Source organism: Chaetodon trifascialis, chromosome 3, assembly GCF_039877785.1.
Source record: "Chaetodon trifascialis isolate fChaTrf1 chromosome 3, fChaTrf1.hap1, whole genome shotgun sequence".
Lineage (NCBI taxonomy): Eukaryota > Metazoa > Chordata > Actinopteri > Chaetodontiformes > Chaetodontidae > Chaetodon > Chaetodon trifascialis.
This window is the reverse complement of record NC_092058.1, coordinates 6,680,865-6,708,734: the sequence shown is the minus strand read 5'-3', so window position 1 is coordinate 6,708,734 and position 27,870 is coordinate 6,680,865. Positions and strand designations below refer to the sequence as shown.

At 41.5% G+C, this 27,870-nt stretch overlaps 2 protein-coding genes across 3 annotated transcripts; one reads left to right on the top strand and one right to left on the bottom strand.

The window, feature by feature from the left end:
* Positions 1-85: 85 nt before the first annotated feature.
* On the top strand, positions 86-7,470 carry nmur3 (neuromedin U receptor 3). Its single transcript, XM_070959724.1, has 3 exons — positions 86-256; positions 2,591-3,516; positions 6,001-7,470. Exons 2-3 carry the CDS (start codon positions 2,673-2,675, stop codon positions 6,429-6,431), a joined length of 1,275 nt encoding a protein of 424 aa, XP_070815825.1. The 5' UTR covers positions 86-256; positions 2,591-2,672; the 3' UTR covers positions 6,432-7,470.
* Positions 7,471-8,474: 1,004 nt separating this feature from the next.
* Positions 8,475-27,657, bottom strand: lactbl1b (lactamase, beta-like 1b). 2 transcript variants are annotated; one of them, XM_070959722.1, is made up of 8 exons: positions 27,545-27,657; positions 23,181-23,256; positions 19,346-19,517; positions 16,888-16,994; positions 15,005-15,162; positions 11,917-12,164; positions 10,852-10,957; positions 8,475-9,744 (listed from the first exon to the last, which is right to left on the bottom strand). In XM_070959722.1, exons 2-8 carry the CDS (start codon positions 23,238-23,240, stop codon positions 8,766-8,768), a joined length of 1,830 nt encoding a protein of 609 aa, XP_070815823.1. In that variant the 5' UTR covers positions 23,241-23,256; positions 27,545-27,657; the 3' UTR covers positions 8,475-8,765. The 2 variants fall into 2 exon arrangements, with proteins under 2 accessions (XP_070815823.1, XP_070815824.1); XM_070959723.1 differs by lacking the exons at positions 23,181-23,256; positions 27,545-27,657 and adding an exon at positions 19,728-19,840.
* Positions 27,658-27,870: the final 213 nt, after the last annotated feature.

Here is a 27,870-nt window from a genome sequence, read left to right as displayed (position 1 = left end):
ACCATCTCAGCTAACGGATGCATGATCTCTGCCCCCCCCCCCCCCCCCCACCAGCTTCCTCTCTGTGTGAAGCGGGCTGCATCGCAGTTGCCATTCCCCTCTCTCTCTCTCTGTAGCGACCAGAAGCGCGTCCAACAACTTCAGCGCGGCTGTTCTTCTTTCCATCGTTTCGTTTGCGCTCCCGCTCCCTCATTACCAACCATGACCGCACAGAGAGCGCGTTATAGGAAGCGCGGTGCAGACCAGCAGTGCCAAGGTGAGGTTTATTTCTATTGTAAATGTAAAAAATTAAGAAAAGTTATAGGCTACTATGTGTGGACAAGTTTAAAATATCCTGCATGTTTTGGTTGTCTTCTTTTTTGTTGTTGTTGCTTTTTGACTCATGCGTCAAAGTATTTATCAAAGCATAAAGACGTTTAATGAATCTTAAGTCCTCAAAATAATAGATAACGGTCATTTTGAACATTCTTCATACATTTTTTTAAAAGATACCATCAAAATGCCGTCAGACCTCACTGCCATATGACAGAAATATTAAAGGAACATTATATTAAATTGTCCTTAAGCTCAATGCAAACAATGAAGACCACTGGCTATTAGTCACATGACCTTGATTTGCAGGGTGATGCATGGGATGTGGCGATGAAAACAACCTTCTGGAGGACAGTGTAATGTGTAGCGCCAATTATCCTTTGATGAGAATGATTTCAACCATATTAGTGAGGCAGCAAAAGCAATATTCCTCAACTTCCGGGTGAAATCTGCCATTTCAATACAAGTGCTACTTCATTTTCTATGACCGCCAGAAAATGTGCTTTTTAATTAAGGGTCCGTCTGAAAAATCATCTAATTTAGAGAAAATGAGGTGTAATGTCTTTACTGCAGCACTTTATGGCTCTAGAGTCTCATTATGTGCTGTGAGGTCTGCAGAACGGCGTACTTGAGCTCACAGTTCCTTCTCCTTCACACAAAAGTGAAACTGTTAGAATAATAAAATAGCTTTCATTTACCATACCTGCTAAATAAAGAGATGAATGAGTAATGTATTTCTGCACCAGGTCATCCTGATATTATCAGGTTAATACGCTCATTCAAAATCCTTGGCTCCTATATCACCTGCTGAAACAAATGAGGCACTTGTTGTTGTTTTGCACCTTTGGGATGGCACATTTCACCTGTCTGTCATCTACACTAAGCGGTTATAAGAGCTGGAACAATTAGTTGATTAATCAGTTAGTATATGGAAAATGAACAGGGGTCTATTTTGATAACTGATAGACTGTTTCAGTGTTTTTCAAGAAAAGAAGCAAAACATTGTCTTATTTCAACTTGTCAAATATGAAGATTTGCTGCTGTAAACCTCATATCTTTGGACTGATGATCAGATAAAACAAGCCAAATATGTGTTGAAAATTTTGTGTGTGTGTGTGTGATTTATGAAACATGAAGAAGAAATGTTAAACTGGATTTTGACTCGCAGTAGATAACATCACAGAGTCGTTAATCAGATGAAATCCTCTTCTGTTAGCACTTAAAAAAAATAGCATTTTTCAGTGGGAAGTAATAAACAAACAATAAACTGAATGCCTGGTTTACATGGCAGCATATTTATGGTGACCCTGCCAAAACATCCAACCCCTGTGCAAGAAGAAGAAGAAGAAGAAGAAGAAGAAGAAGAAGAAGAAGAACAACAACAACAACAACAACAACAACAACAACACACGTTATAGAAAAGATAAAAATCAATAATAATAGAAATACTAAAAATGGGGAGGCGGCTATATCCAGTCAAAACCAGCACAGAAATGACAACAGTGGGTTGAGTGAGCAGGCCAGGAAAAGGAAAGTGGCAAAGAAAAATAAATAAAACAAAACAAATTAAAGTACAATATACATCCTGCTTTATCTTGTTCATATTTGGCCATAGTGAACAAAAACATGGGCAATCAGTCACGAGGAAGAACAAATAAGCCATTGAAGAGACAAAAGGTTGCCACTTCTTTAGAAAGCACTCACCAGACCCTCTAAGTGTAAACTTCATCTTTTCTAGATGAAAAACAGACATCCTATCTTTCAGCCAGGCAGGGAATGGGGTGAGGGATCAGGTGGGGGAGTCGGTGATTTCCAGGTTAGGAGTGTTCTTCGCCGGGCTAGAAGTGTTTCAGAAGCAATTATGTCAACCTCACTGGAGTTGAAAAGCACCATTGGAACTGGAAAATGGCCAGTAAATAGCAAGGTTCTGAAACTATTATATATCAACCACATCAAAAATTGCAGACCAGTATGCTCCAAGCTTTTGACAAGACCAGGAAAAATGTGAGAAGTCTGCCTGCCACTATTATCCCAAGAGGGAATCGAGAAATTTCATGCAGCTTGGATTTACTGAAATGGGCTCTGTGCACAACTGCTGGCTGCATCAGACTGTGTTGAGCGCAGGATGATGAAGAAGTCACCATCTTCTGTCAGTCCCATTCCTGGTTCCCCTTCTGAGCTTTGACTTGAGACTGGGTCCCTGGTGGTTTGACGAATTTCAGGTACAAGCTCCCTGTGAGTAGGAGATATCGTAACAATGCTTTTCTTTTTATAACAGGTCCCCAGTGTTGATCAAACCCAGAAATCAGCGCAGGATGTGTTGACAGCTCCTGTTGTAGCTCCAGTTGTCCTCTCTTGAAATGGAGCTGTCTTTGCAGGCCTCCCCTTCAAACGCATCCAAACTGCTCCTCAACACCAGCATGTCACCAAATGCCACTGGGAATTACACCAACGACCAATTCACCGACATCAACCTCTTTGAAATCCTGGGTCCAAAACGATCTCCCTTCTTCCTCCCTGTGACCAGTGTTTACCTTCTCATCTTCCTCACTGGCTTGTCTGGAAACCTGCTCACGTGCGCGGTGATAGCAAAGCACAAGAAGATGCGAAACCCCACCAACCTCTACCTGGTGAGCCTGGCTGCGTCGGACCTCCTCGTGCTTTTGTTCGGGATGCCCCTGGAGATTTACGACCTGTGGCAGAACTACCCCTTCCCCTTCGGCGAGGGCGGCTGCTACTTCAAGACCTTCCTCTTTGAGACGGTGTGCTTCGCCTCAATCCTCAACGTCACAGCTCTGAGCGTGGAGAGGTACATAGCTGTGCGGCACCCGCTCAAAACGCGGTACCTCGCCACGAACAGGCACGCCAAGCGGGTCATCACCGTCGTGTGGGTGGTGTCGATGGTCTGCTCCATCCCCAACACCTCGCTGCACGGCATCTTCTACCTGCCAGAGAGGATGGAGGAGTCGGCCATATGCACTGTGCTCAAGCCCTTGTGGATCTACAACATGGTCATGCAGATCACCACTGTGTGCTTCTTTTTTGTGCCCATGATGGTGATCAGCGTGCTGTACCTGGTGATGGGTCTTCATTTGGGCAGAGAAAAACGGCGGCCCAGAGGGACCCTGGGAAACAACTGTGGCAGCAACACCCGAAGAAAGCTCAACGTGAACGGGCGCAGGAGGCAGGTCAACAAGATGCTGTGTGAGTTTCCTGTTTTCTCTCTATGTGTCTACAGAAAACATGCATTAGTGTGATTTGACCCCTTTAATATGACTCATCAGTGCCAAGACATGTTCCCAGAGACAAAACACGAGGAAAACACAGAGCAGTTCTTTGTCATGGATCATTTGTATTCTGGACAGCGTCTTTTTGTATCTTCTAAGCTTTGGGGCTCAATCAGATTTCATGGACAATGTGAGCCCTGTTCTTAGATAATTGATTGGTTCTTTTCTTTCTTCGTGGTCAATTCTGTATGAGGAGTTTCATTCTAGGCTGACACAACCATCATTTAAAACTTCTTTCAGCATGTGACAGAATAGCTGGTTTTGAATTCCAGTGGGAGACATCCTCACGGCCCTGAACACATCTAATTTTGGTTTATTTGTGTCAGCGATTGAATCCCACATAAGCAAAATATTATCTGCCAAGGCTGGAGCATTGCAGATGTTTTCACAGGAGAGATATCAGCCAGTCTGAACTAAATATCAGACTCTGAAAATCTGATTTTGTTGCTAAGGAGACACAGCTGTCAATCAAATCTGATTAAAACACAATCAGTCCTGAAGATGCTGATTTCCATGGCTGAAATATTAATTTATTACTAACGATAGATATCTGAACAATTACTGAAACCATTACATGTACATTTCAATTTTCACAAAATGTACTTTATATAGGGTGGCACGGTGGGGCAGCAGGTAGTGCGCGTGCCTCACAGCAGGAAGGTCGCTGGTTCGATCCCCACGTCGGGCGGGGCCTTTCTGTGTGAAGTTTGCATGTTCTTCCAGTGTATGCGTGGGTTCTCTCCGGCTTCCTCCCACAGAACAAAAACATGCTCGTTAGGTTAATTGGTGACTCTAAAATTGCCCTAGGTGAGAGTGTGAGCGTGAATGGTTGTGTGTCTCTATATGTTGCTCTGCAATCGACTGGCGACCAGTCCAGGGTGTACCCCGCCTCTCGCCCATTGACAGCTGGGATAGGCTCCAGCCCCCCCGCAACCCCGAAAGGGATAGTCGGGTATAGAAGATGAATGAATGAATGAATGTACTCTATCTATCTATCTATCTATCTATCTATCTATCTATCTATCTATCTATCTATCTATCTATCTATCTATCTATCTATCTATCTATCTATCTACATAGATAGATAAAGTAAATTGTGTGTGTGTGTGTGTGTGTGTGTGTGTGTGTGTGTGTGTGTGTGTGTGTGTATACATATATATATACATAAAGTAAATTTTGTGTGTGTGTGTGTTTCTCTTTGAGTTCAGGGTTCATCAGTTAATGTAAGCTTGCTAATAGCTAACATGGTCAACATGGTAAACACTGCACCTGCTAATCATTAGCATGTTAGCATGGCTGTAACTCCATTAATGTTGCTCATTTTGTCACAAGTATTTAATGTTATAGAGAAAAAGATTAGAGATTTGAAAATATTTTATTTGAACAGTTATACACTGTACCTGTACACACACACACACACACACACACACACACACACACACACACACACACACACACACACACACACACACACACACACACACACACACACATATATATAGTATGTGTGATTGAGTCTGTGTGTCAGTCAGTATAAACTCATACTGTACAGCCACACAGAACTGTATTTAAGTTCATCGTGAGGTCCTGAAGTTTCCAAAAGTAGCGTTAGGCAGAATTTTCTGGAAATGTGAATAAAATGATGCACATGTCAGTGATGTAATTGTGCAGCTGTTGCATCATGGAATATTTCAGTCAGTGTAAACACCACATGGAGCTTGAACAAGATGATACAGAATTTAAATGTGATTCCATCAAAGATGTTTTTTCCAACCATTAAGCTTTACTTGTTCCTTTAGGAGGTTAAACAGCCAAATCTCACAAACTTTGCTGTTGGGAACAAAGATAAACTGCGGGCCAAATAGTGTAATTCCCCACAGCTCAAGGAGAGGTCCTCAACTTGCTCATTTTATTTCAATAACAGTCCAAAACCCAAAGATGTTCAGTTTACTTTGAAATATGACAAAGAGAAGCATCAAATCTCACATTTGACAAGTAGGATCCAAAAGGCATGTTTGACTAAAAATAATAAATTCATTATCAAAATAGCTGCAGATTGATTTGATAATTAATTATTTAGTAAGCAATAATTCTTGCAGTCCAACTGACTTTGTTTATATCTCTGCAAAGTTTTCTTAAGTTAGTAAATGCTAGCAACCATAAGGTATCTAAGTTCCTCTTTAAAATGTACGTACTGGTGGGGGAAAAACACCAAAAACAGTGGTTGATTCCCACATATATCCACTGTATGGTTTTTAGCATGTAGCCCCCTGTCTCTCCACTCTTTCAATCAAAATACATGAGAATACAACAGAGTAACAACAAAGTGAGACATGTGTTTAACCTTCAACAACAGAAAAGCTTTTTAAACAGCTTCATTGTCTCTGGCCTGACCCTCTAGCGATCGTGGTTGCAGTGTTTGGAGTCTGCTGGGCGCCCTTCCACATCGAGCGGCTCCTGTGGAGCTCCATCAGCCAGTGGACCGATCTGATGCACAACATTTATCAGTATGTCCACATCCTGTCGGGGGTCCTGTTCTACCTCAGCTCAGCGGTGAACCCTATCATCTACAGCCTGCTCTCCACACGGTTCAGGGAGTGTTTCCGAGAACTTGTGTGCTCCCAGGCGGAGGATAACAGCTCTATCAGAGACTCGCCGCCGTTCCCTAAGATTTTACTGGATCCCTCTGTGTCAAGCTCCAGAGCTCAGGCTGAGGGTAAGGACTCCAATGCTTTCATCCCTTTGCTGTCTCCCAACATGACACTGAGCATGGATGCTGCAGTCCTCACATGTACATGCAAAGAGACGACCTGCAAGACCTCTGTGTTCTAATTTATTCGAATGAGCCGAGGAGCAAAAACTAATTTAAAGGAATAGACATTTTGGGATATATGCTGATTTGTTTTCTTGCAGACAGTTAGATGAGAGGATTGATACCACTCTCATATGTGTTAAATATAAAGTGACCCCCAGGAGATTAGCTTAGCATAGCATAGCATGAATATTGGACACAGGGGGAAACACCTACCCTGGCTGTGTCCGAAGGTAAGAAAAGCAGCCGACCATTGTAGATGGTACTAACTAAACCACTCCATTCATCCCACTTTTTTTAACTGTTGCCTGCAGCCTTTTCTGCAGTGAGTCAGTTAATGAATGCTGCAGCTTCACAAGTCCAAGGAAAGACAGCTGTTTCCCAGCTGCTGGAAAAAGTGAAACAGGTTAACCCTGAAGCCCTGGTAAGATGCTCCTCTACGTTTAAAAGCATTGTCGGTGGTGTAAACACAAAACAGATCTAGGGTTGAGGTATATTTTTGAATGGGTTTGAAGGGTATTTAAGTGTTTTATTGTGCTTTTTCAATTGGTCCAAAATGTCAAAGTGTTCCTTTAAACTCATTACATGTCATTTAAGAGCTTGTGTGTGAACGTTGATTTGGTTTGTTACAATGGATGATATTGTTCAACAGTGCCTGCATATTCCACCTGCTGTCTTAGTCTGTAACTGCTGTATGCCTTAGAGGGTGAATCCGGAGGCAAAGTAGGACAATCAAATCTGATCTGAATAACAATGTGTTGTACTTGATGATTTCTGTTATTTGGAAAATGTTTGTGTTGCTGGGCAGCAAAAAGTATTTGTCTGTGTTGTGTTTCAGTGGAGCTTGTAAGCAAAGATTGTAATGCTTTACTGTGAGCTTCATCTAATCTTGTTTTGTCTCTTTGTGCACGGCCAACAATCATGTATGTGATTTGATTGATTGGTAAGCTCTTGTTCACTGTGGTTGCAAAATTGAAAACTGATTATGGCTATTTTAAAAGCTACACAAATAAATGTTGAAGCTGTCCAAACGTAGCTATTAGTTTCCTCACTAACGGGATACATTTGATGTTTTGTTACTTTGATGACTGAAATATGAATGAAGCATAATGCTGAAGAGTTTTATTCATTGTCACCATTGCATTGTGTGATTTCTGGAGGCTGCTTAAGACCCATCTAACATCTTACCCAAAATAACAAGCCTCAAAAATAGCAGAGAAAGAACACATGGTATAATCTGCATGTTGGTACAGTTTTGTGTCAGAGCTGGCTTACAATACTGCATGACCCAAATGATTTTTTCCTCCCACCATCCAGCAGAATGAGTCTCACTCTGTGGGCTGTGACAACAGCTGAATGCCAGTTTCACTCATCAATAGCTGGATAAGGTGGATACATTAGATCTGTTTTTAGGCATTCATAGTCCCTTGATATCAATCTTTGCACCTGATGCTTCAAGAGTAAGAAACGCTTTCAATATCTATTCCATTTCCTTCTCACCGTCAGACAGGCAATCTCATGAAGGTAAGACATCAGCCTTAGCCTCATGAGGGCTATTTTTGAACCACTGAAGCTGTCATTTTTCTGCAGCAGTCCGGGCAGTGTATTATTCATATTGATGTTACAGGTTGCAGTCCATTTTTTGGTATTGAACAGCAAAGAGTCACACAGGCAAACAAATGCCTTTTTGTCCTTAATTAATAGGGGAGCCAAAATGTTTTGCACCTTTGTTGCATCGAAGTGCACGATTGTTAACCTTAGTTTGGCAGTTCCATGCCTGTGACAACTACATTATCTAAGTAAAAGTGATGCATATTCACATTTGCCATGAAAATGTCCTGATGTTACCTGCCACAAGCATAGTTCATACTCACATAAAGAAATGAAATCATTCTTTTCTTCCACACCAATGGAGGATGAATATGTATGTGCTGATGAGTTCATGGAACTGCAATCATGATCCAAGAATGGAAAATAATTAAATGTATGTTAATATTCACGATAATGACGGCAGCGAGAGTGTGTGTCAGCATTCTGATGTTCTCGCTCATGAAAACGATGCAGGCAGGAAATCACCACGATATGGAAGATCAGTTGGGAGGCATAATGAAGGACCAGCAAGATGAGGACAGTCACATCATTCAGCAGAGAAATTAAGTTTTCTATGCAAGACATTATACATATTGCCATCCCTCTCTGTGCTCAATGTAAATCAAGAGCACAATCACATTTTTGACCACCAAAATGCCCCCAATTTTTCCATTTGGTCTGTCAATATTCACAGCCTTCTTTTGTTGACCTTCACATATCCCAAGGACACGTCATTTGTCTGTAGGATTCAGGATCCCTGCAGTTCAGCTTGAGAAGGACGGCCTGCGGGCTATTCTGACCACATTGTATGTGTTAAGTCCTGGTGCATCGAAACCGGGGGACAAACCACGCTTGTCAAACGTGTAGAAGTTAAATAATTGGCCATCTTGGGCTTCCAGGGACACTGAGGCTGTGCCAACTCGCAAAACACAAGGGTACTCTTTTTCAAAAACCACCCTGAACACCCGCTCCACCAGGTAGTTGAGCTTTATTGTCCTGTACTTCTCTGGGATCAGCTCTTCAATCTGAGGCCCAAACTGTTGCATGATCAGAACTCCGTCCGACCCGACTTTGATCTCGTAGAAGGTGATGTTGCTGTAGGTGAAAAAGCCGACGTAAGGATCAGGGCTTGGGGGAGGAAAGAGGACCCTCTTGGCCTCCCTGAAGGCTTTTTCTATTGCTGGGATGATGTGGGTGTAGGCCTTGGTGACCACATCCTGGTTCTGAGACCGGCTGCCAGCCATGAGCACCACTAGACCAAGCTTCAATCTGGGCACCAGGGAGAAGGTGGCGGAGTAGCCGTCCAGATCACCATCTTTACGCACCACCTCATAGCCCTTCTGCTCATTCACCTCCCACGGTGTCCCAGTGCGGTTGGCAAAGTAGTCCTTATCGCACCTGAAGAGCGGGGTCAGCATGATCTTTAATGAATCTGGCTCCAGCATCTTACGGTGATAAGCGCCCAGGAGCATCATGGCAAGCTTGGCCAAGTCTGCAGTCGTGGAGAACATCTGACCAGAAGGTCGGTACCAGCCCAGGTCATACAGCGGGGCTGGTTTTCCGTTGGAGTACACTCCCACAGCTAACTGGCCTTGCAACCCCGGGGTGATGTCAAAGCCGGTGTCCTCCATCCCCAGCCGGTCCAGGATGTTGTCTGTGATCCACCGCTGGTAGTCAACGTTGGCCACTCGCTCTGCCATCACATGAGCCAGCAGCGAGAAGGCCAGGTTGCTGTAGTGACATCTGGAAGGAAGCAAGTTAAAGAGATGGAGAGTGTCTCAAAAATCTGGTTGTTCAAGGAGGAAAAGCTCAACACCACTTGTTTGCAGGATGAATATGAAGCTACAGCCAACAGGTGCTCAGTTTAGCTTAGCATAAAGACTGAAAACATGGGGACACAGCTAGCCTGGCTCTGTCCATAGTTAAATAAATCTGCCTACCAGCACCATAAACATGCTATATATTGTTTGTTTAACCTGTACAAAAACTGAAGTGTAAAAACAAGTTGTGTGTTTTTACGGGTGGTTATGTGACTATTTCTTGGCTCGGGGCTCTTACTTCCTGGTGTCTTGTCGTCACTGTGAGGTTGCCAGGCAACCTAACTGCAAAGTAGAGCTACACTTGAAAAGTAGCCATAAGATAAACTCACAAGTTAAATGACAACTTTTATGTTTAATATTGTACATGGTCCTAAATAAATGAAATGAAAAAAACTTGTCAGGTAGTCACTGCCTCTGGCTTATGAAATCCCAAAAGCATGAATTTTAAGCACCAGAGCTCAGTGCCAAAAGGCAACTCCCCTGCAGGGTTAGTAAAAGGCTCTGAGATATTAACAATTAATCTGAACATTTTTCTTTACTTAAAGGTCAAATGTTTTTTCCAATCAGTCTAATACGTACAGACACATAAAGTCCTGAATGTGTAGCATGCCAAGTAGACTTGACATTTACTCATAAAACCCCTCTCAGGTTAAAGTCATTATATAGATATATAGCATGTCAGGCCTGGTGTGCTGTAGGCAATAATGCACTATGGTTTCATATATTTTAGAATGACAATGCAGTCCTAAAATGCCTCAGTTCCTGGCAGGGTTTGTCAAAATCACACTGATGTATGGAATAACTGTTTGACTACAAATTAGCATAACAGTTTTAACAGCGTCTTTCCTTCAAGTTCAGGAAAACACACAAAGACTTAGAATATGTTTCAAAGGCATCTTCAAACTGTGCTCCATCTTGCATGAACTCTCAGTCAATGACAGAAGATTTTTATATAATTTAATATCGCAGTTTGTGCAATACGAATGTACATATTGAAATACTGGAATCAACATAGCATAACAAATCTTACTTGGTGCCCGGGTCTGCGACGAGGACATCATCTTGGAGCAGATTAACTGCAGATTGTGTTTTTCCTTTCCAAAGCAGATTTGTGGCCCGGAGTCTCCTGGGCAGGCCTGGATCAAGCAACAGTGAAACAGTGTTAAATAAATAAAAAACAGCAAGTGTAACAGATGGATTGTATTTGTAGGCACAAGACATTTTCTTCTATTGTCCCACTTTATAGGAAAATGAGGGTTCTTTGAAAATGATTATTATGTTCAGCCTTGAAACTTTGATGATCATCAGAGACAGTGGAGGATACTTCATACTTCTTCTTGCCTCAGGCGTTTGGCTCATCCTTTAAATTAATTCATTACATAGAGTGAAGTTTTAAAAATTGAAAAACTTCAGGGAAACAGCCGCCTGTTTGTGCGTGACCATCGCAACTCTTCTGCTGTGTCAATGTTTGCATGCAGCTGTTGGAGGACTCCAGTATGAAATGAATCTGAACAGCTCAGATACTAAATGCTAAATTTCACCGTTGCAGGGATCTACAGACTGGAAGATTCTTATCTTTTCTCAATTAATCATTGATTATTTGGTGCATAAGTTGTCAGGAAATAGTAAAAAAAAAATGTCCATCATAGTTTTCTAAAACTAAAAGTAACGTCCTCAAATATGCTTTTGTCGCCTGGCCAACAGTCCAAAGCCTGGAGATATTCAAATCAGATATCAAATGTTTAATCATCAAAATAGTGGCTGATTCATGCTGATTCAACCAGCATCTTTGATGATAATATCAGTCAGAGAAAACTTTTTGCTTCTTCTTCTCCTTCTTCTTCTTCCTCTTTTGCTTAAGTGTTTGTTTTTGTTCCACCCCTCAGTGTTTATGTGGGTGCAGACGTGTCCATGTCCAACACCAGCATTATAAAACAGAACAATTTTACAAATGCCTTGTGATTTTGGCTGATAGAAAAGATGCATTTTCACTCTTAAACAATCTGTCTAAGACGTGCTGTAGATTTAAGTGCTAAGGGGCACGTTGTATCTGATCAGATCTCAAAGCCTTGAATCTGTACATCTCTGGATGTACCTGAGAGCTGGCTGGCCATCCTGCGCAGGGTGACAGAGGAGGAGCGGATCTGAACTTCCCCGCTGTCCAGAAATATCAGGCCATCGGTCACGTATTTCAGCTCAGAGTCTCGTGTCTTCCCCAGAGGGTTTTTGATGGTGAAGTTCTCCACATATTTCTCCAGAGGGTCGTCCAGGGAGCCGATCTTCCCGTCCTCCCACAGTTTGTACAGCATCAGCGTCGGGAAGATTTTGGAAAGGCTGGCAATTCTGAAGGACCGATAACAGAGCAATGCGACTGGTTGAATAGAAGGAACAAGAACTTTCTAATATATGTGGAGCCAGATTAAAATAAATGTATTGTAAGTATGGTCATTTATCACGTAGCAACATGCACACTTGTAATCTGCTAACTTGGTTTATGCATCCAAATCATGGCAGGACTAAACCATTATTCGTCATACTCATGAACCCTTAATGGAAAAGTTTGATGCTTACTTACTTTCTTACCAAGACTTAAATGATACGATCAATACCAGTCTTTTTCTGTATGTTAGATATGAACTTTTCCAAACCAAGTGCTGCCTAAACATAACCATAAATAAGATGAGCAATGAAATACATAGTCAGGGAACGATTTTGTGGCTTGCCAGGCTCGTTAATTAACAACATTTTCTCATTATGTCAATAGAAAAGTCATTATGTTCTGCTGTTGCAAATTAGTTGTATATGAACATAATTTCTAGGAGACAAGACTGACTGATTTAATTTACCTTAAATAGGATAAAATGAGACCTTAAATGGAGGACACAAACGAAATTGCAACTTAAAGCAGATTAAATAAGAAAACAAATACATTTAAACAAAACATAAAGGTCAGAAATACTTTAAAGTTTGTGATTTGGTACCAATTTATGTCCACGTCTACAACTAATTATTCACTATAAATAAGATGACAGTTTAAATGTACTATATTATGACTCAGGTCGATCCTATGATAGGGACTTGAAGGGCAGGGGCATAATTAATATTACAATTTTTAAGATTTTTATATCATTCTGCAGCTTCCCAGTCGAAATACCTCAAAATGCTCCCTTTCCCACATGGCCCGATGTTGGTTCTGCACGATGACATTGCTACAGCTATCGATAATTGCTGCATCGCGTGCCTTTAAATGGATGGTTTTATAATTAGAAGACAGCTCCGTCTTCCACCTCCACGCTTCAATCTCTCACTTTCTCTCCACGCTTACACAGTCATGTGGGTGGAGGTGCATCACCGCTCTAATCAACATCACTGCTTTTTGTTGATGAGTGGGCGTTTCCATTTGAAAAGAGCAGAAAAGGATCCAGATGGAGTGGACCTTAAAGTAGAAAGTTATTCTTTTAAGTGTAGGTAGGTGTTAAATATGTAGCTTTGATAGCAAACACTAAGGACATTTAAATCAGTCTCTGGCAAAAACATGGTTGTAAGACAGAATGTTTTTCTTCACACATCTTAATACTGAATCTTACAATTTCACCCTCACGGTGTGCAGCATGACCGCCTCCACGAGACAAGATTGCAACCGACCACACAGATTGTGAAAAAATGACATAAATGGAGCATTAACCCTGTTCGGAGCAGAATGAGCCAGAGCACTTACAGCACGCCTGAAAGGACTCAGTAATTCTTTGTGCACCTATTTTGAACATCACATCTTGAAAGAGTTCGATCTGCTGGTGACGCTAATTATATGAGTGGTTGCAGATTGACCGACCATCCATCATGTATGTACGCATGTATATCGTCAGATTGCATTTTCTTTTCATGTTTGACACATTGAGCAATTTAATGAGGACATTTAGATAATTTGTATAACCACCCTGGGTTATAAATGTTCAAATGTTTAACAGAGAGTCTGCTTTGTGAGAAGAGTCAGTTTGAGACTGAAAGGTCTCAACACCAAATATCTGTGTAACTGCGCTCCCATCAGTCTCAGTTCTACTTTGTGTTTAGTGCTAATTAGCAAATGTTAGCATGTTCACACCCCAAACTGAGGTCAGCAAGGTAAACACAATGCAACAGCATGTGAGCATTGTCGTCCTGAACACATTAGCATGTGAACACTTGCATTTTGCCCAAAGCAAAGCTGCACTGAAGCACTGAGTCTCACAGAGCTGCCAGCTCGGCTGTAGTCTTGTTTTCATGCTAGCATCGTTGTGAGGTTTCCTAGTGCCCAGTGCAGCCCTCCAACCGTGCGATACCTATTACTGTTAGCTCTGGTGCACCCATGAGCTGTCATTTGGGGCAGTTCAGATTTACTGCGAGCAGCTTGTCACTGTAAATCTTCTTTTGTGTCTACTGATTGCACTGGACTCATGTTAAACTGTGTGACTCCTATCTCCCATTATGAATTTTCACATCCAAGCTTTTCACTTAAACACATAGAAACCTATTACGTGTGCATTTTGGGGCCTCTTTTATTCATTACGGTATTCATTATTTGAAGTACTTACATTCAGCGTTATCAAAATGATCTGTTCTTATAATAAATGAATTTAACTGCTAGTTCTGATCAGTTTTATGTAGCTAACTTTCCCCTGCACACCTGTTACTTTTAGAGTCATCCCCAGACAACACGACCACCATCCTGCTCCCACATCAATTACACATCAAAGTCCGGAGCGCCTGCACAGATGTGCACTGGATGAATAATAGTTATATCCAGCTTAGGGGCCCATTACGATGAATTAGGGTGATGTAATAATGCTCCTCATACACTGAAAACACATTGCTTCCTCTGCCGCACAGGAAACAATGTGTTTAATGTTTCAGACTGCAGCAACTAAATCGATAAAAGAAGAGCTGGTTATTGAGAAAGAGCGGCGATAACTGCTGTGGCTGGGTGGATGTAAAGCTAACTTTACTGAAAGAATTGTTCTCATTATTATTCATTATTATTGTTGTTGTTGTTTATTGGTGGGCTGGGGTACTTTGGCTCATGACCTCAGTACATGTAACATGTTGGCTGCTGCCCAGAAACATACAATTTAATCAGAATTAAAGATGTTAATGTGTTTAACCCACAGCAGCATCTGTGATATTTGTGCTGTAGGTGCAGTGCTCACCTGTAAATTGTGTACTCGTTGGGGGGTCCTGAGAGAGGGTCACTGCTGTTCCTTTTCCCAAAGTTTCCGGTCCACAGAACCGTGTCATTTAAGATCACGATGGCCGACAGAGAGGGGAGGCTGATGGGGTTGATGCTCTGCCGTAGCAAAGCGTCCACCTGGAAGAGACGGAGCAGGAAGTGAGGAGTTTCTTCTGGTCTGCAGACCCCAAATATGACAAAAGAAACGCTTTCAGATGTAAACATGGACCATTTTTCTTTTTCTCTTCTCTTGATGTAACAATAATATGATTTGCCACTAAAATGCCACTTTCCCCTTCACTGTTCTGTCATTGTGGCTCTGTCACAATGTTTCTGTAACTGCTTAGTGATGACATTTGTCAAAGGGTACAGCTCTCAAACTTTCAGGCGTGTGTGTTCAGTTCAGATGAGCAGTTTCATCAGAGAAGCAGTCAAACTTTTCATTTCAATATGTTTTCTGATGCCCAAAGAGATAAAAGTGTCCAATAGATCAGTAAAGTGATGAATTTTGAATGCAGAAATGATCTTCCAGATTTACCTTGTGGTGCTTTGTGAGGGCCTGACCCCCTTGGGGGGGGTCTAGATCTTTTTTTTTTTTTTTTTTTATAGACAACGTTTCTTTGAGTTAATGAAGCGCTATATTTCTGTACCCCACTGGAGTCGTGTAGGAATGACAAAGATCCTGATTTTGGTTAAATGTTTGAGTCAATACTGGCTTTTTCTCTGTTAAGACCCTCTGTCATCTTTCCCTAACATTAACCAAGTGCTGCCACTGTCGAACCATAACCATAAAAAGTTGAATAATAGTCAGAACAAGCTGATACTGCTTTGCAGGATTTCCCATTTTAGTGGAAATCAAATGACATGTGCTGTCAGTAAACATAAATTCAGTATCAACATTTTTACAACCTGTCAGCTACAAATGAGTTAGATTTTCCTTAAAAAAACACGATGTATTGACTCATGTGGAAGTTATCTCTCTCAATCATCACTGCCTGCGCTTCTTTTAGCCAATAGCAGCAGCCAGGCAGCGACTCGAGGAGGAGTCAGCTTTGAATGTTGTGTTTACTGACAAATCCTACTCATTCAGCCTTAAGTTAAGGCTCTGAACACTTCTTCTTCACAGACAGAGTGAATTCCTTCATGTTTGACAGACACAAAGGCGTGCGCTCTTTGTATTGACAGCTCAAATGTACTTTCTCTTATTAACTGTAAAATGAAACCCCAGAGCAATTACTTTGATGTCCCATTTTGATACTGGTTTAATGAGCACAGCCTATGAATTATATTCCATCAGGAGAAATCAATGCCTTTTGCCTGTTACGTGAAGATAAAAGAAAGACTCGATTTATTTGCAAGCTGGTCACAAGGTAGATATTAGCAGCCTTTCACGATAATGAATATCAAATAGTTCATGTGTTTGATTTTCATTTTCACTTTGGCTCAAAGTGTTTGGTGGCAGAGATAAAAGAAGCTCTTTTCAGTGCAGGCAAAGTGAAATTCAACAGGCAAACTCTAAACTAATGAGTCGTATTTTGATGCTGATGTTCGTATATTGCTTCATTACATACTGTGTGTTTATGTTCTCATTGCTAATGTGCTCCCACTGCTCTTTATTCTCTGCTTCTCTTCTCAGTGTATTTCATTGCATGTGGTTGGTCAAGTGCTGCTCCCTGCGTATGGAAACGCAACCTTTTGCTCCGTTTTTCATCTACTACATCTTTAATCTCCTTCTGTCGACCGCAACGGCATTTGGTGTGAAGGATTACCGCGGTCAGCTTGTAAATTTCCCTGGACTTGACAGGGCCTGATAGAGATACGAGCTCAGATTTAAATCCGTGCACGACGCATGACTCCTCTCACCTTTTCCAGGGCCTCTTTCAGACTGGGGATTGGATGCTCCAGTGGGAGAGGCTCGGGGAAACGAGGACACATCATCTCCGATTTGGCGTTGCGACCCATCCCTTCATCTGGATGGAGAATGAGAAAAGAGAGAGAAGGAACGATAGAGCCGAGGAAGCACAGGGGGACAGGCTATTGTGATTCCCACTTGGTATTTGATAGAATACTGCATCGCTGGCACAAAAGCCCAAATAATGTATAATAACTGGATGGCTCAGGGATTCATTAATTCCCTCTAGCTTCCTGATGAACCCTGTTGATTTGAAGGTATACAATCTGACAGGAGGTATGATATAGAAGTCGTGGCTGAAAAGAGATGCAGCCTGGTCCCACTGTGAACTCTGGATGAACAATATTTCAATATGTTTCATCGAAGCTTCAGGCCACCATTTGCCTTTTCATTCTAAAGGACCGCTATGCATGAAAAATGAGGTTTTTGGAACATAAAAAGCCGTATGAATGGACATTATGATCTGGAGCACGCGGAGCTGTTCTTTTCTCGTTAATAATGTCACCCGATGCTGCTTTTCTTATATAGAATCACGCAGAGATCACAAGCCCGGACCGTGTTCTGGAGATGAAAGCATCTTGGCTTTGTGCTCTGCTCAAAAGAATGACAGCAGAGAGTCTGATGAGGTGCTGTAATTAAGCGTCAACACATTAAAACCAATCTTAATGATTTGAAGCACCACTTGAACAGCTTCAACAAGAATGAAGCCGCGTTTGACGTGCACACCAGTCTTCCCAGACTGAATGGCCGACAGTTACAATCATGTCACTGTCTTTGCTTTGTCAGTCCTGAATGTCGTCTGTGCTCTCTGATTTTTAAATCCAGCTTGTTCTGTCTGAGGTAAATTTGCTGTCAAGTTCTAGCTGCTAACATTGTTTAATCTGACACTGCCATCTGAGATCTTCAGACTTGTTATGATGCTGTCAGTTACGCCCGCTCCCAGCAAGCACAACTGTGGGCTAACGCTCATCTCGTAATTACAAGATAAAGACTGAACAATTAAGAGACGGTTTTATCTCTTAATTACGAGATCTGTATCTCTTAATTCTGAGAAAATAATCTGTCGATCGGGTTCACAGTGTCGCAGATGCTAAACCAAAATAATAAAACTGATAAACTGTGTCCTGATGGTGGAAAGGAAACGCTCGCTTTGCTTCATGTTGAATGAGTTTTTCATTGAGTTAGCTTCTGCAGAGCTGTTTATAACTCATTCAGCAAGTGTTCCACACAGTCAACTGACAATGATATCAATTAATGAATGCTACTAATTAATATTCAACTTACAGGCCTCCATGACACGTTTGGTCAGGACCCCTTGGTGTCACTTTGTAAGGCTCTGGGTCCCCTTTAATGTCATTTTTCAACATGCAGGGTCCTCTGACGGCCTGCTCGCTCCTATCGCATCAAATGCAATGTCTTTATTATTGTTTTCATCCTTAGCCTATCTTACTTTTGCTGTCATTATCAAGTGGCTTTCATTCTCCATCTTATTTTACATTCATTTTCTATTTTCTGTGTGAAGCTGTATGAAAGATGCTGTACAAATAAAGTTCATTATCATTATGAAATGACATAGTGCAAAGAGCAATAAAGTCCACATTTGGAGGACGATGGGGTGGCTGGATGGGAGAAGCACAAGACGTTCATGCAGGAGACTGGGATTTGTGTCTAATGTGAAAAGAGAGTAAAGGCTGATTTCTTGCGTACGTAACTTAATGTAACGTATATATTTCAGCCAATCTTTTCCTGCAGCTAACCAAGTAGTTTTGCCAGAAGCGCAACCAGAACAACATTAACCATGTTTATTATTGTTCTCAGCAAGCTTTAATTTTGAAAGTCTTACTGGATGCAGCTATCACGGCTATATTTATTACTGCTAATCTTACGTGTTTAAACATGATGCAAAAAAAGGACCCAGCGCCTTAAAAAGTGACGATAAGGGGTCCTGACCGAGCGTCTGCATGTGACAAGCTGGAAGCGAGAATGTGCTGATATATATGATAAACACTGAGTTCGTTATCGAAGTTATTGAAAGGGGGTTTGACCAATAAGAGCGCGCTTCTTCCTACTCATTCCTGGACATGTCTTTATTTTGTTTATGAAGAATTTGCTGTATATGTTTCATTGTGTTAAATCTGTTCAGTTCATTTCAAATCTAAAATTCAAAGGTCACGTCAAGTCAAATAGGCAGTTTTTACATTTAAGTCAACCTGAATAAATATGTGATCTGCAAAAGATTCAACACGCTGCCTCAAAGGCCCAATGGAAACTCTCCAGCATTAATATATAAATATAAAAGCTGCTCAGCTCAACACATTCTTCACCCGTCAGCAGCAATATTTCACACTCAGACAAATCACCTGCTGGTTAATGTGGTCGTCACCTGTTATCTGCAGCGTTTCGTCTTACCTGGCAGAAGTTTTGGCAGCTGATATTGCCAGAGGAAGCATCCTGTCATCACCAGTGACAAAACGAGGAAGAACACCAAACCCAGGTGGGTCCATTTCACCTTCATCTTGCCGGTTTTACCGAGTCCTCGGAATTTAACGGCTGGAGCGGGAGCAGCCACAGCAGGCGGCGGCTTTAATATGAGCACACAACAACACACAGCAGGTTAGCAATGAGAGAGTACAACTGTGAGACTATACACCTCCAAAGTTCCCATACCGGAAGGGTCTGACCACATGTCCTCCTCCATGTTGTCTGTGGAGTTTGGTCGTAAAAGAAGGCAGAAATCTCTGTCAGCGAGTTCTCTAGACAAGTGATCCCTGTTGCACTTAACGGTACTCACCACCTGATGCTTCACAGGCCAGAGCAGGATGGACGGGATTACCGGTGACACAGAAATCTTCTTATCGCTCTCTCAACATGCTGAACGTTTACTCAGAGTTGGTTCTACTGTGTGAGTAATGCCTACACCCCAAAGGCAGTGAATGGTGCTCCATGGAGGTATTCTTGGGCAAGAGAAAGGCACAGACACGGACTCCCATCTCTGACTCCTCACTGACTGGGCTGTAATCCTGGCCCATCGGCACTCCCGTCCCTCACAATTCAATTTCCTCTCCTGCAGCCACAGGCCGTTGACATCATAATCCCCAGATTTATTCCACCAAAGCGGCCGGGGAAGTCTTAATCCCTAATCCCCATGAATCAATTCACTTCAGTCCTGCTTTGCCTCGTGGAGACCACCACCGAGCTGACAAAGATGGCACCCGCTGAGCCAACACAAGAGGAGACGAGGTGATAGGGTGCGCCTTTTAGCCGGAGCGTGAGCCGCCGAGCGCGGTCGCTCGGGTGCAGCGTGTTTAAGACGCGGGAGGGACAGTTGATCTGGGATCTTGAGGGGAATTGAGATAATGAGCTGGGATAATAAGTACTGCCGTCAGCAGCATCTTCACTCTGACCACTGCCAGCTTTGTTAAACTTCATCTGTAAACACAGTTATTTGGCTCCCTCACAGACAATACACAACACACACTGAGGCAAACAAGGTCTGACCAAAAGTTTAATCTGGTCTCACTCTGATATTCAAGAGCAGTGCCTATGCTTTCTAAGCCTGCTCGTCTTATCTCCTTATCTAATGGTGGGCGGTGGGCGGCTCGGGTGATATAACGATATGTAGAATATCATGAGATGAGATTTGCTGTTTAGGTATTCGTCCTTTTAAAATCTCTGGTTGACCCTTTGAGGCAATACGTCCATAAAACGAGTTTTAAGATATATATAAAAAATAATCTGCTTAGAATAATAATTTGTGTGCGAGTTTCAGTTTCTCCCCTCTAGTTGGTGCTACAGAGCACAATGCTCCAAAACAACCAGACTCAACCCAACTAAGGTACTTTAATGTATTTGAAATATAATTAAAGTATAGAAAGTACACTTTTACTTTGTGTGATTAATTTAAAGTATGTTTGACATATACTTTTAAAAAGTGTAAAGTCTAAATAGATTTATTGAGTTAAATGTATTAAAAATGAATATAGCAATTCTGCAGTACTTAAAGTGGTATTTCAAAGTACTTATAATAAGTATAGTTTATTGTATGTGTATTATAAATTGTACTTAAGTTATTTTGACATCCACTATTAGCATGCTTTTTAAATTCTACTTTCATTTCACTTTTATTTTCACTTAAGTATTTATTTAAATATATTTCCAACACACTGGTGATATAATACAATTGTACTGCAAATGTGTTTTAAATGATCATGAATCCTGATTTACACTTCAGTGCACTTACAGTAAAGTTAGTAAAACGTTTTGCCAATTTAACAACTATTTACACTTACACACATCCAAGTGGTACGCAAGGAGTAGCTGAGTACACTCAAGCGGACTTGAATGCGACAGAAGAAGCACCAAGTGTACCTAGTACATTCTTCAAAAGGTATTTAAGCGCGATATTTTTCTCCTGGGCAGAACAGTTTTAAATCAATAATCCTGTCACACTGAAACACCCATCGAGGGTTTTTGAACATATCATGGTCATTATTGAATATGAATCTAGTCACCCTGTATGTAGACATGCACACATGCATATGCTGAACATATTCAATCAATCTATTACATTAACCTTTCAGTATTTGCTCTTGCACTCTTTGCACTCTTTGCTCTGTCGTAACTGTTCACAGTTTACAGAAAGACTAAAAGAAAAGCCTGAAACATAAAGAGTGCAGATGCTTCACGCGGGCATCTTTTTCATTCAATTTGTCACTCGTCTGTATGTAAACATCGTATGTTGTCGTTCAGTGTTGTTTTCACATATATTCTGTATATCCTGCTCCCATGCAGCCTTGGAAAGGCTACTCTACTTTTTGTTTTATGCTCTACATTTCACATCATACAACTGCCACGAAAACATTTGCCATTACACTGTACAATTATTTTATTCATTTTCATATTTATTTTGCAATTATTCAACTGTTGCATCAGCTCTGTGGAACTGTTCTGAGCAATTATTCGATTAACAATATTATTCATCGTTTACGCTGTAGTTATATAGTGTCGTGTCATGCACATATTTCCATTTCTTTCTTCTGTTTCCTCTATATATTGCTGTTATACATTGTAGTATAATGCAAATATTCTTACATACTCTTATTTCTCTTAACCTCTATTTGCTATTTTGGCTATAATTTCTCTATGTTGTTCCATATTACTACTCTCGAGCGGAGCAGCAAGTACTTCTGACTCTGATTCTGTCATTTAAACGTCCCATTACAGTAATCACCCTCTACAGTTTAAACCTAACAATCAATCACACCCTTCACATCACATACTTCAACAGCTCTCAAGCCTGGCAAGGATCCCAGGATCCTCCCTTATTGTGTACTATTATTACCATTATTTTCTTTTCTCACGAACACACAATCATGCCTATAAACATACCTGCCACATTTTACGAATTTCCACTAAAATGCTTTGCAATTACACTCATCCAAGGCACAGTGGCTGTGTTTACTATTATTATTATTATTATTATTATTATTGCTATTATTTCATGCTTGTTTGTTTTGAATATGCTTCGTGCCAAATTCTGTGCATCACCTTGTTTTTCCTATTATGTTTTGTCTCAATTTCTATCCTTGCTGTGAAAACCCTGCAGAGCCACTAACCGATTGTGTCACAGTATCTACAAGTAGCACAATTTCAAACTACATGTAAGCTGACACATGAAGAAGATTCAATTTACATATTTCTGGTCGGCGACTTACATAAATAAAACATACTGTAAAAATCTTGGCAATTAATAGATTTCTGTCCATCGCTGGGAACATCCAGTGACTATCGTTCCTTCACTCAGCTTAATCACAAGATATTAATGGTGCGTCCAGAGCTCAGTGGTGCCTTCGGATGATTATAGGTACGATGATGCGATGTGGGAAAATGAAGTGTGAAAGCAAGCTGTGGCTGATCCTGGTTGCATAACGCGTGATGGCTGGAGAGCACAACAGCTGGCCCATTTCACAAGAGTCAGGCCACACACACACACACACACACACACACACACACACACACACACACACACACACACACACACACACACACACACACACACACACACACACACCATAACCACCAGTAACCATCACAACAGCTCACTGTGTTTGTAGTGTGTTTGCCTTTTTCAGTCCCTGCAAGTGTTTGTGTGTGCGCAGGCTTGAGTTCACACAGCCTAAACGAGTTTGCGTGTGTGCGTGCGTGTGTGTGTGTGTGTGTGTGTGTGTGAGGTGGCTGCTTTTACCTGTGCTTGAACCCCGTCCACCGAGGCCTCTCTGAGGACTTTACTCCCCGCCTTGCCCATGGTTTCGCTGCACCAGCTGTTACATGAAAAACGAAATCGAACAGTTAAAGTTCGTGCACAGAACGTTTCTGCTCTTTGCTTCATTACAGTGAGACTGAAGGTTTAACATCCTAAAGATCTTGTTGCGTTCTCGACGTTGCTTTCTGTGCAGGACATCCACAGATGTTGAGGTAGAGCATTCAAGAACTGCAACACAGAGCCAGCCTTAGGAGGGGTTATTATCATGCTCACAAAGGCAGTGAGAATGTGCACATGTGCAATCTCTTCATGTGAAATACTCATTATAGACCAGATCCACTCGGTCAACAGGCCTGATAGAGAGCTGCCCTCTGGTTCAGATCTGCTACATGTATGGTGTCAGGCGATGAGATGAGCTGGTGTTGCCGAGTGCTGCTGGGAGCTGCTGAGAAAGATTAATGCACCTTTGCTGAATTATTGCGTTTGCATTTTGTTGACACAAACGACGTACAAATTTAGCGCCTCCCTGCGTGGATTCTTTAGCTCTGCTGCTGCACCTTTCAAAGCGCCTGAGAGACTTTGTGTTGGACTTGTTGGATGCTGGTAATGGCTAAACCAATCGTCACCCTTCACACCTTACTTAAGAGCCACGGCGGCATGCTTGACATGACCTAGTCTGTGTAATATGTTAAAGGCTCAGGTGTTTGTATCTGTACAGAATGGCCACACTCGAAGGTGGAGTGAAAAAGCCTGAAGGTCCCAGAGACATGCCGAGACATGGTGAATCACACAAATTGTACAGATTTGCACCCTTTTGGTCATGTCGGCCGTAGTATTCCCTTTTTATTCTTTAATTGCAGGAAGAACAACTATGTGAAATCCTTGTTCCTCCCTTGTTTTCTTCCACTGAGTCTATATTTGACTACCGCTGTGAAGGTTCTTATTGGTGCTTGACTCATACAAAATTACATTTATTAAAAAGTCTTAATAAAAAAGTCCGGGGTGTACCCTGCCTCTCGCCCGTTGACAGCTGGGATAGGGGCTTCCCCCCCCCCCCAACCCCGAAAAGGGATAGTCGGGCATAGACAAAGTCTTAACGACTATGAAGACATACTCTGAAGTCGGTGGGAGCTATGATATATAGAAGAGCTTGGACCGTAGAGCCTGCTTGGCTTGTATTATGAAAGCTGGCTAAACTGTTGCAAGGCTTGATGAGAAAATTTGTGCAGTTGTCAACCTGCAATGAGTCGTGGATGTTTTCATTAAGGCTCTCACTCTCTCTGCCCGCCTTCATTCATACTTGTCTTGTAAGGATTAATTGAAATGCTTCTGAACAAAAGACCACAGCAACACAAACATTGTAAAATGATGGATTTGAAAAAAAAAAGAGAAACGGTGTGCCACTCAGCAGCTGCAGGACGAAACATGCTGTGTTGATCAGTGAACTCAAGCAATCGGTTTCAATGAACAGCTTTTCAGAGTCGCAGTCATATTGTGTACGCTTTGCAATTAGATTTTCTCTGAGTGGGAAATGGTCTCAAGGTCATTTCACCATGTGCCATGGAGACTTTGCTGCTTTTTCTTTACATGTGGAGTAATTTCTTTGCCAAAGCTATAGACACACAGAGTTCACATGGAGCTGCTGCCTTCAAAAAACTCAAAGTGTGTAGGGATGGCTGAATGTATGTGCTTGGAACCATGCTCATATGTAAACCATGTTTTGATAGAAACTCATTTTGATGAGATTAGCAAATGCTCAGCAGGACATTCACTCAAACATAAAGCTGGGATAACGGAGGGAGTCAAATAATATGAAATAAATAAATAACTTTAAACTTGATTCAGCTTGCAGTTCACGTTGAAATCACTTTGACATGAGAACTCTGCAGTCGGACCCTGACAGGAAACGATCTTCTGTCTTTGCTCAAAAGCACAAAAAGTCACACTGGCCTGTTCACAAAAAAATAAAAACCATATAATGTGGTTATTTCCTTTACTCAGGGATGACATGACCTCCTTGAAGAAACTCAGGAATTCGTTGATGAATGAACCATTGTGGAGGAACTGAATCACATTTCTCGGACAAAGTGCACTGAAGGCTGTTTTCTTGCTGATATTACTTCTGATTTTTAAAACTTATTCATCCCGTCCAATTAGGAGTAGCACAGTGGATCATGCATGTTCACCTTAAATCCTACTGCAAAGACGTGTGTAGCCTGATATTTGTACGCCTCCAAACCAATTTAAATTCCCCAAACTATTCAGCAACAAGCTGCGATCTGACCCGGCGTTTTGGTACTTCTTCAGCTAATGAGCTGATAGGAGCCGCTGCTGCAGATCAGCTTCTGGAGGGCTGACCAGGCTGCGAGTTTCGGCACTGTCATTAGCTTGACGATGGAAGTGACGGTCTGAAAATGTCATTTTCAGACGCACCTTTTTATGCCATATCGAAGTCATACATCAGATATACTGTAGAGCGTCTGGTTCTGGGACATTAAATGATTTAATGTGAAGTTCCTAAAATAAGGCAGGTTATGAGACACAGAAACGGTTTGTTTTCATGCCTCATGAAGGCCCGAGCTTTTTACAGCTGACTGCAAAACAAATGTGGTTGGAAGGAAAGAGTTCTGTTCAGTGCTATGAGCTAAATGCTAACATCTAACCTCTAATGCTAAACACAAAGTACAGACGAGGCTAATGAGAATCAGGCAATCATGGCATCAGTTGTGCAGGCATTTACTCATAAACGTAATAGGATCATTTAAGTTACGGGAATCCTAAATCTTGAGTGCCTACATCTAAATTCATGTCAGTAAATGGTGGTCGGACAGACTGACAACACGTAAACCAACTAAACCAACTGCAGGTTAATGCAGTAGGTTTGAACTTGAAGGGTCAAACTAATGAAACTGCAGTTTCACTTGCTGTTACTTTGTTGGATTTTAAAACATAAAATGTTTGCAATGGTGAAGCAAACAAAGACCGTGAGACTGAATGAGTTCAGTTAGGTGAATTCATCTGAGTCCTGTGTAAAAATGTTTACAACCCTGATTCCAAAAAAGTTGGGACGCTGCATAAAAAACACAAATAAAACAGAAAGCTTGCAAATGATCGCATTCTGGTTTTATCCACATTTTACACAACCTTCTGAAATTGGGTTTGTAATACATCAATAACCTTAATTAATGGAATCACTGGACTGCCTTGTTGTTATATTATAATAAATATTGATTATTCTAATACATTACGCATCCTGAGTAGACACTGCTTAATGTTATAATTCTGAAAGTCTTTCATTTCCTCTTATTTCTCTTTTCTCTTGATCTGCTGTCTGTGCTGTCTGCTGCAGCGACCCAAATTCTGACAAATATCATTAAAATTTCATTTCATCACTCAGTCTAACATCATAATGTCCACCAGATTTCTCACTCTCGTTATAATTATGCCGTTCACGAGACAACCTGTCACAGTGAGACGATACAGAGTCTTTGCAGGTGGTGAGGGTATGATTCTGCCTGCTACTGTGAAGCATGAAAGACAAATTCAGATACAGTTCATTCATCAACTTTGTGTGATGAATGAACTTAAAGGTGAAGCACCTTCATCTACATCACACGCAGGAGAGGTTTCTATGTAAAGACTTATAGTTTAAAGAGCGTTGTGCAGCGCTACAGTCACTCACTTAAATTTTCTGGGTTTCATCAGGCAGTTAAAAATCTCAACTTACTTATGTGTTCATCAGCCTCAGTGCTGCTAATTAAAAAGGCCGATATTCAGTACAGTGTATGATCATGTAATCAGACTGCGTATCATGTAATGAGACTATAATAAAGCATGTGTCAGCTGATGAGATATAAGCTTCGAAACAAGTGATCTAATGAGGCCGTCACCCCAAATAACCTCCAGTCGGTCCAAACATCTAAATCTCTGAAATCTGCGTCCCCAGCAATAAAAATGTGGTCGGCACGAGCAATGTCGTGATGATAGAGAGCGAAAAGTAGCTCTTAATATTCCAATATAATCGGTTTCAGGCGATGTAAGATTAGTTTCTAAATTTAAACACCAATCATGATAATTTCTTGTAAAACGTCCATTTGTTACCCAGCTGTATTCAGCTCGGTGCGTCTGTGATATTAAGCAAGTGCGGCTTGTGGTCGTAATTGCTGATTGATTCATCTTCTAAAGATGCAAACAGACCTCTGTTCATAAAAGAAGCGACGCATCGAATGCACAAAGCGTCCAGAATCAAGGCTGTAGAAAAACATGTTATATAAGCTGTAATGAACCAAGCACCTCGTTTCTAGGCCATGAAACATCATACATTGATTAATTCCTTGTACACTTACCTCAGCTTCTGAACCTACTGATTGCTTTTCCCTCCTCTTTATCAGAACTGCAAGACAAAAATATTCCGCTTTTGTTGCGTCTGCGTTTGGGAGCTCGACGCAGGATCCTGACAGATGTTGGTATCATGGTTATGGCTAAATCCTGCTTGTATCAAACCCAGCATTCTGGATTAACCATCTCAGCCAATGGCCACATCTGCCATGGCACAAAAATGGGTGCTGTGTCAGTGTGCGTGTTTTTTGTGTGTGTGTGTGTGTGTGTGTGTGTGTGTGTGTGTGTTGGTGCTTTGCATGGCGTGTGGTTCACTCAGCAAAACCAAAAAGCC

Excerpts from the sequence above, each read along its gene's own strand:
- nmur3 (XM_070959724.1), top strand. The coding sequence starts at position 2,673 with ATGGAGCTGTCTTTGCAGGCCTCCCCTTCAAACGCATCCAAACTGCTC. Across the intron at positions 3,517-6,000 it reads GCAGGTCAACAAGATGCTGT|CGATCGTGGTTGCAGTGTTT; the intron begins GTGAGTTTCCTG and ends CTGACCCTCTAG.
- lactbl1b (XM_070959722.1), bottom strand. The coding sequence starts at position 23,240 with ATGGGCAAGGCGGGGAGTAAAGTCCTCAGAGAGGCCTCGGTGGACGGG. Across the intron at positions 19,518-23,180 it reads TGGACGGGGTTCAAGCACAG|CCGCCGCCTGCTGTGGCTGC; the intron begins GTAAAAGCAGCC and ends CTCATATTAAAG. Across the intron at positions 15,163-16,887 it reads TGAAAGAGGCCCTGGAAAAG|GTGGACGCTTTGCTACGGCA; the intron begins GTGAGAGGAGTC and ends CGTCTCTTCCAG.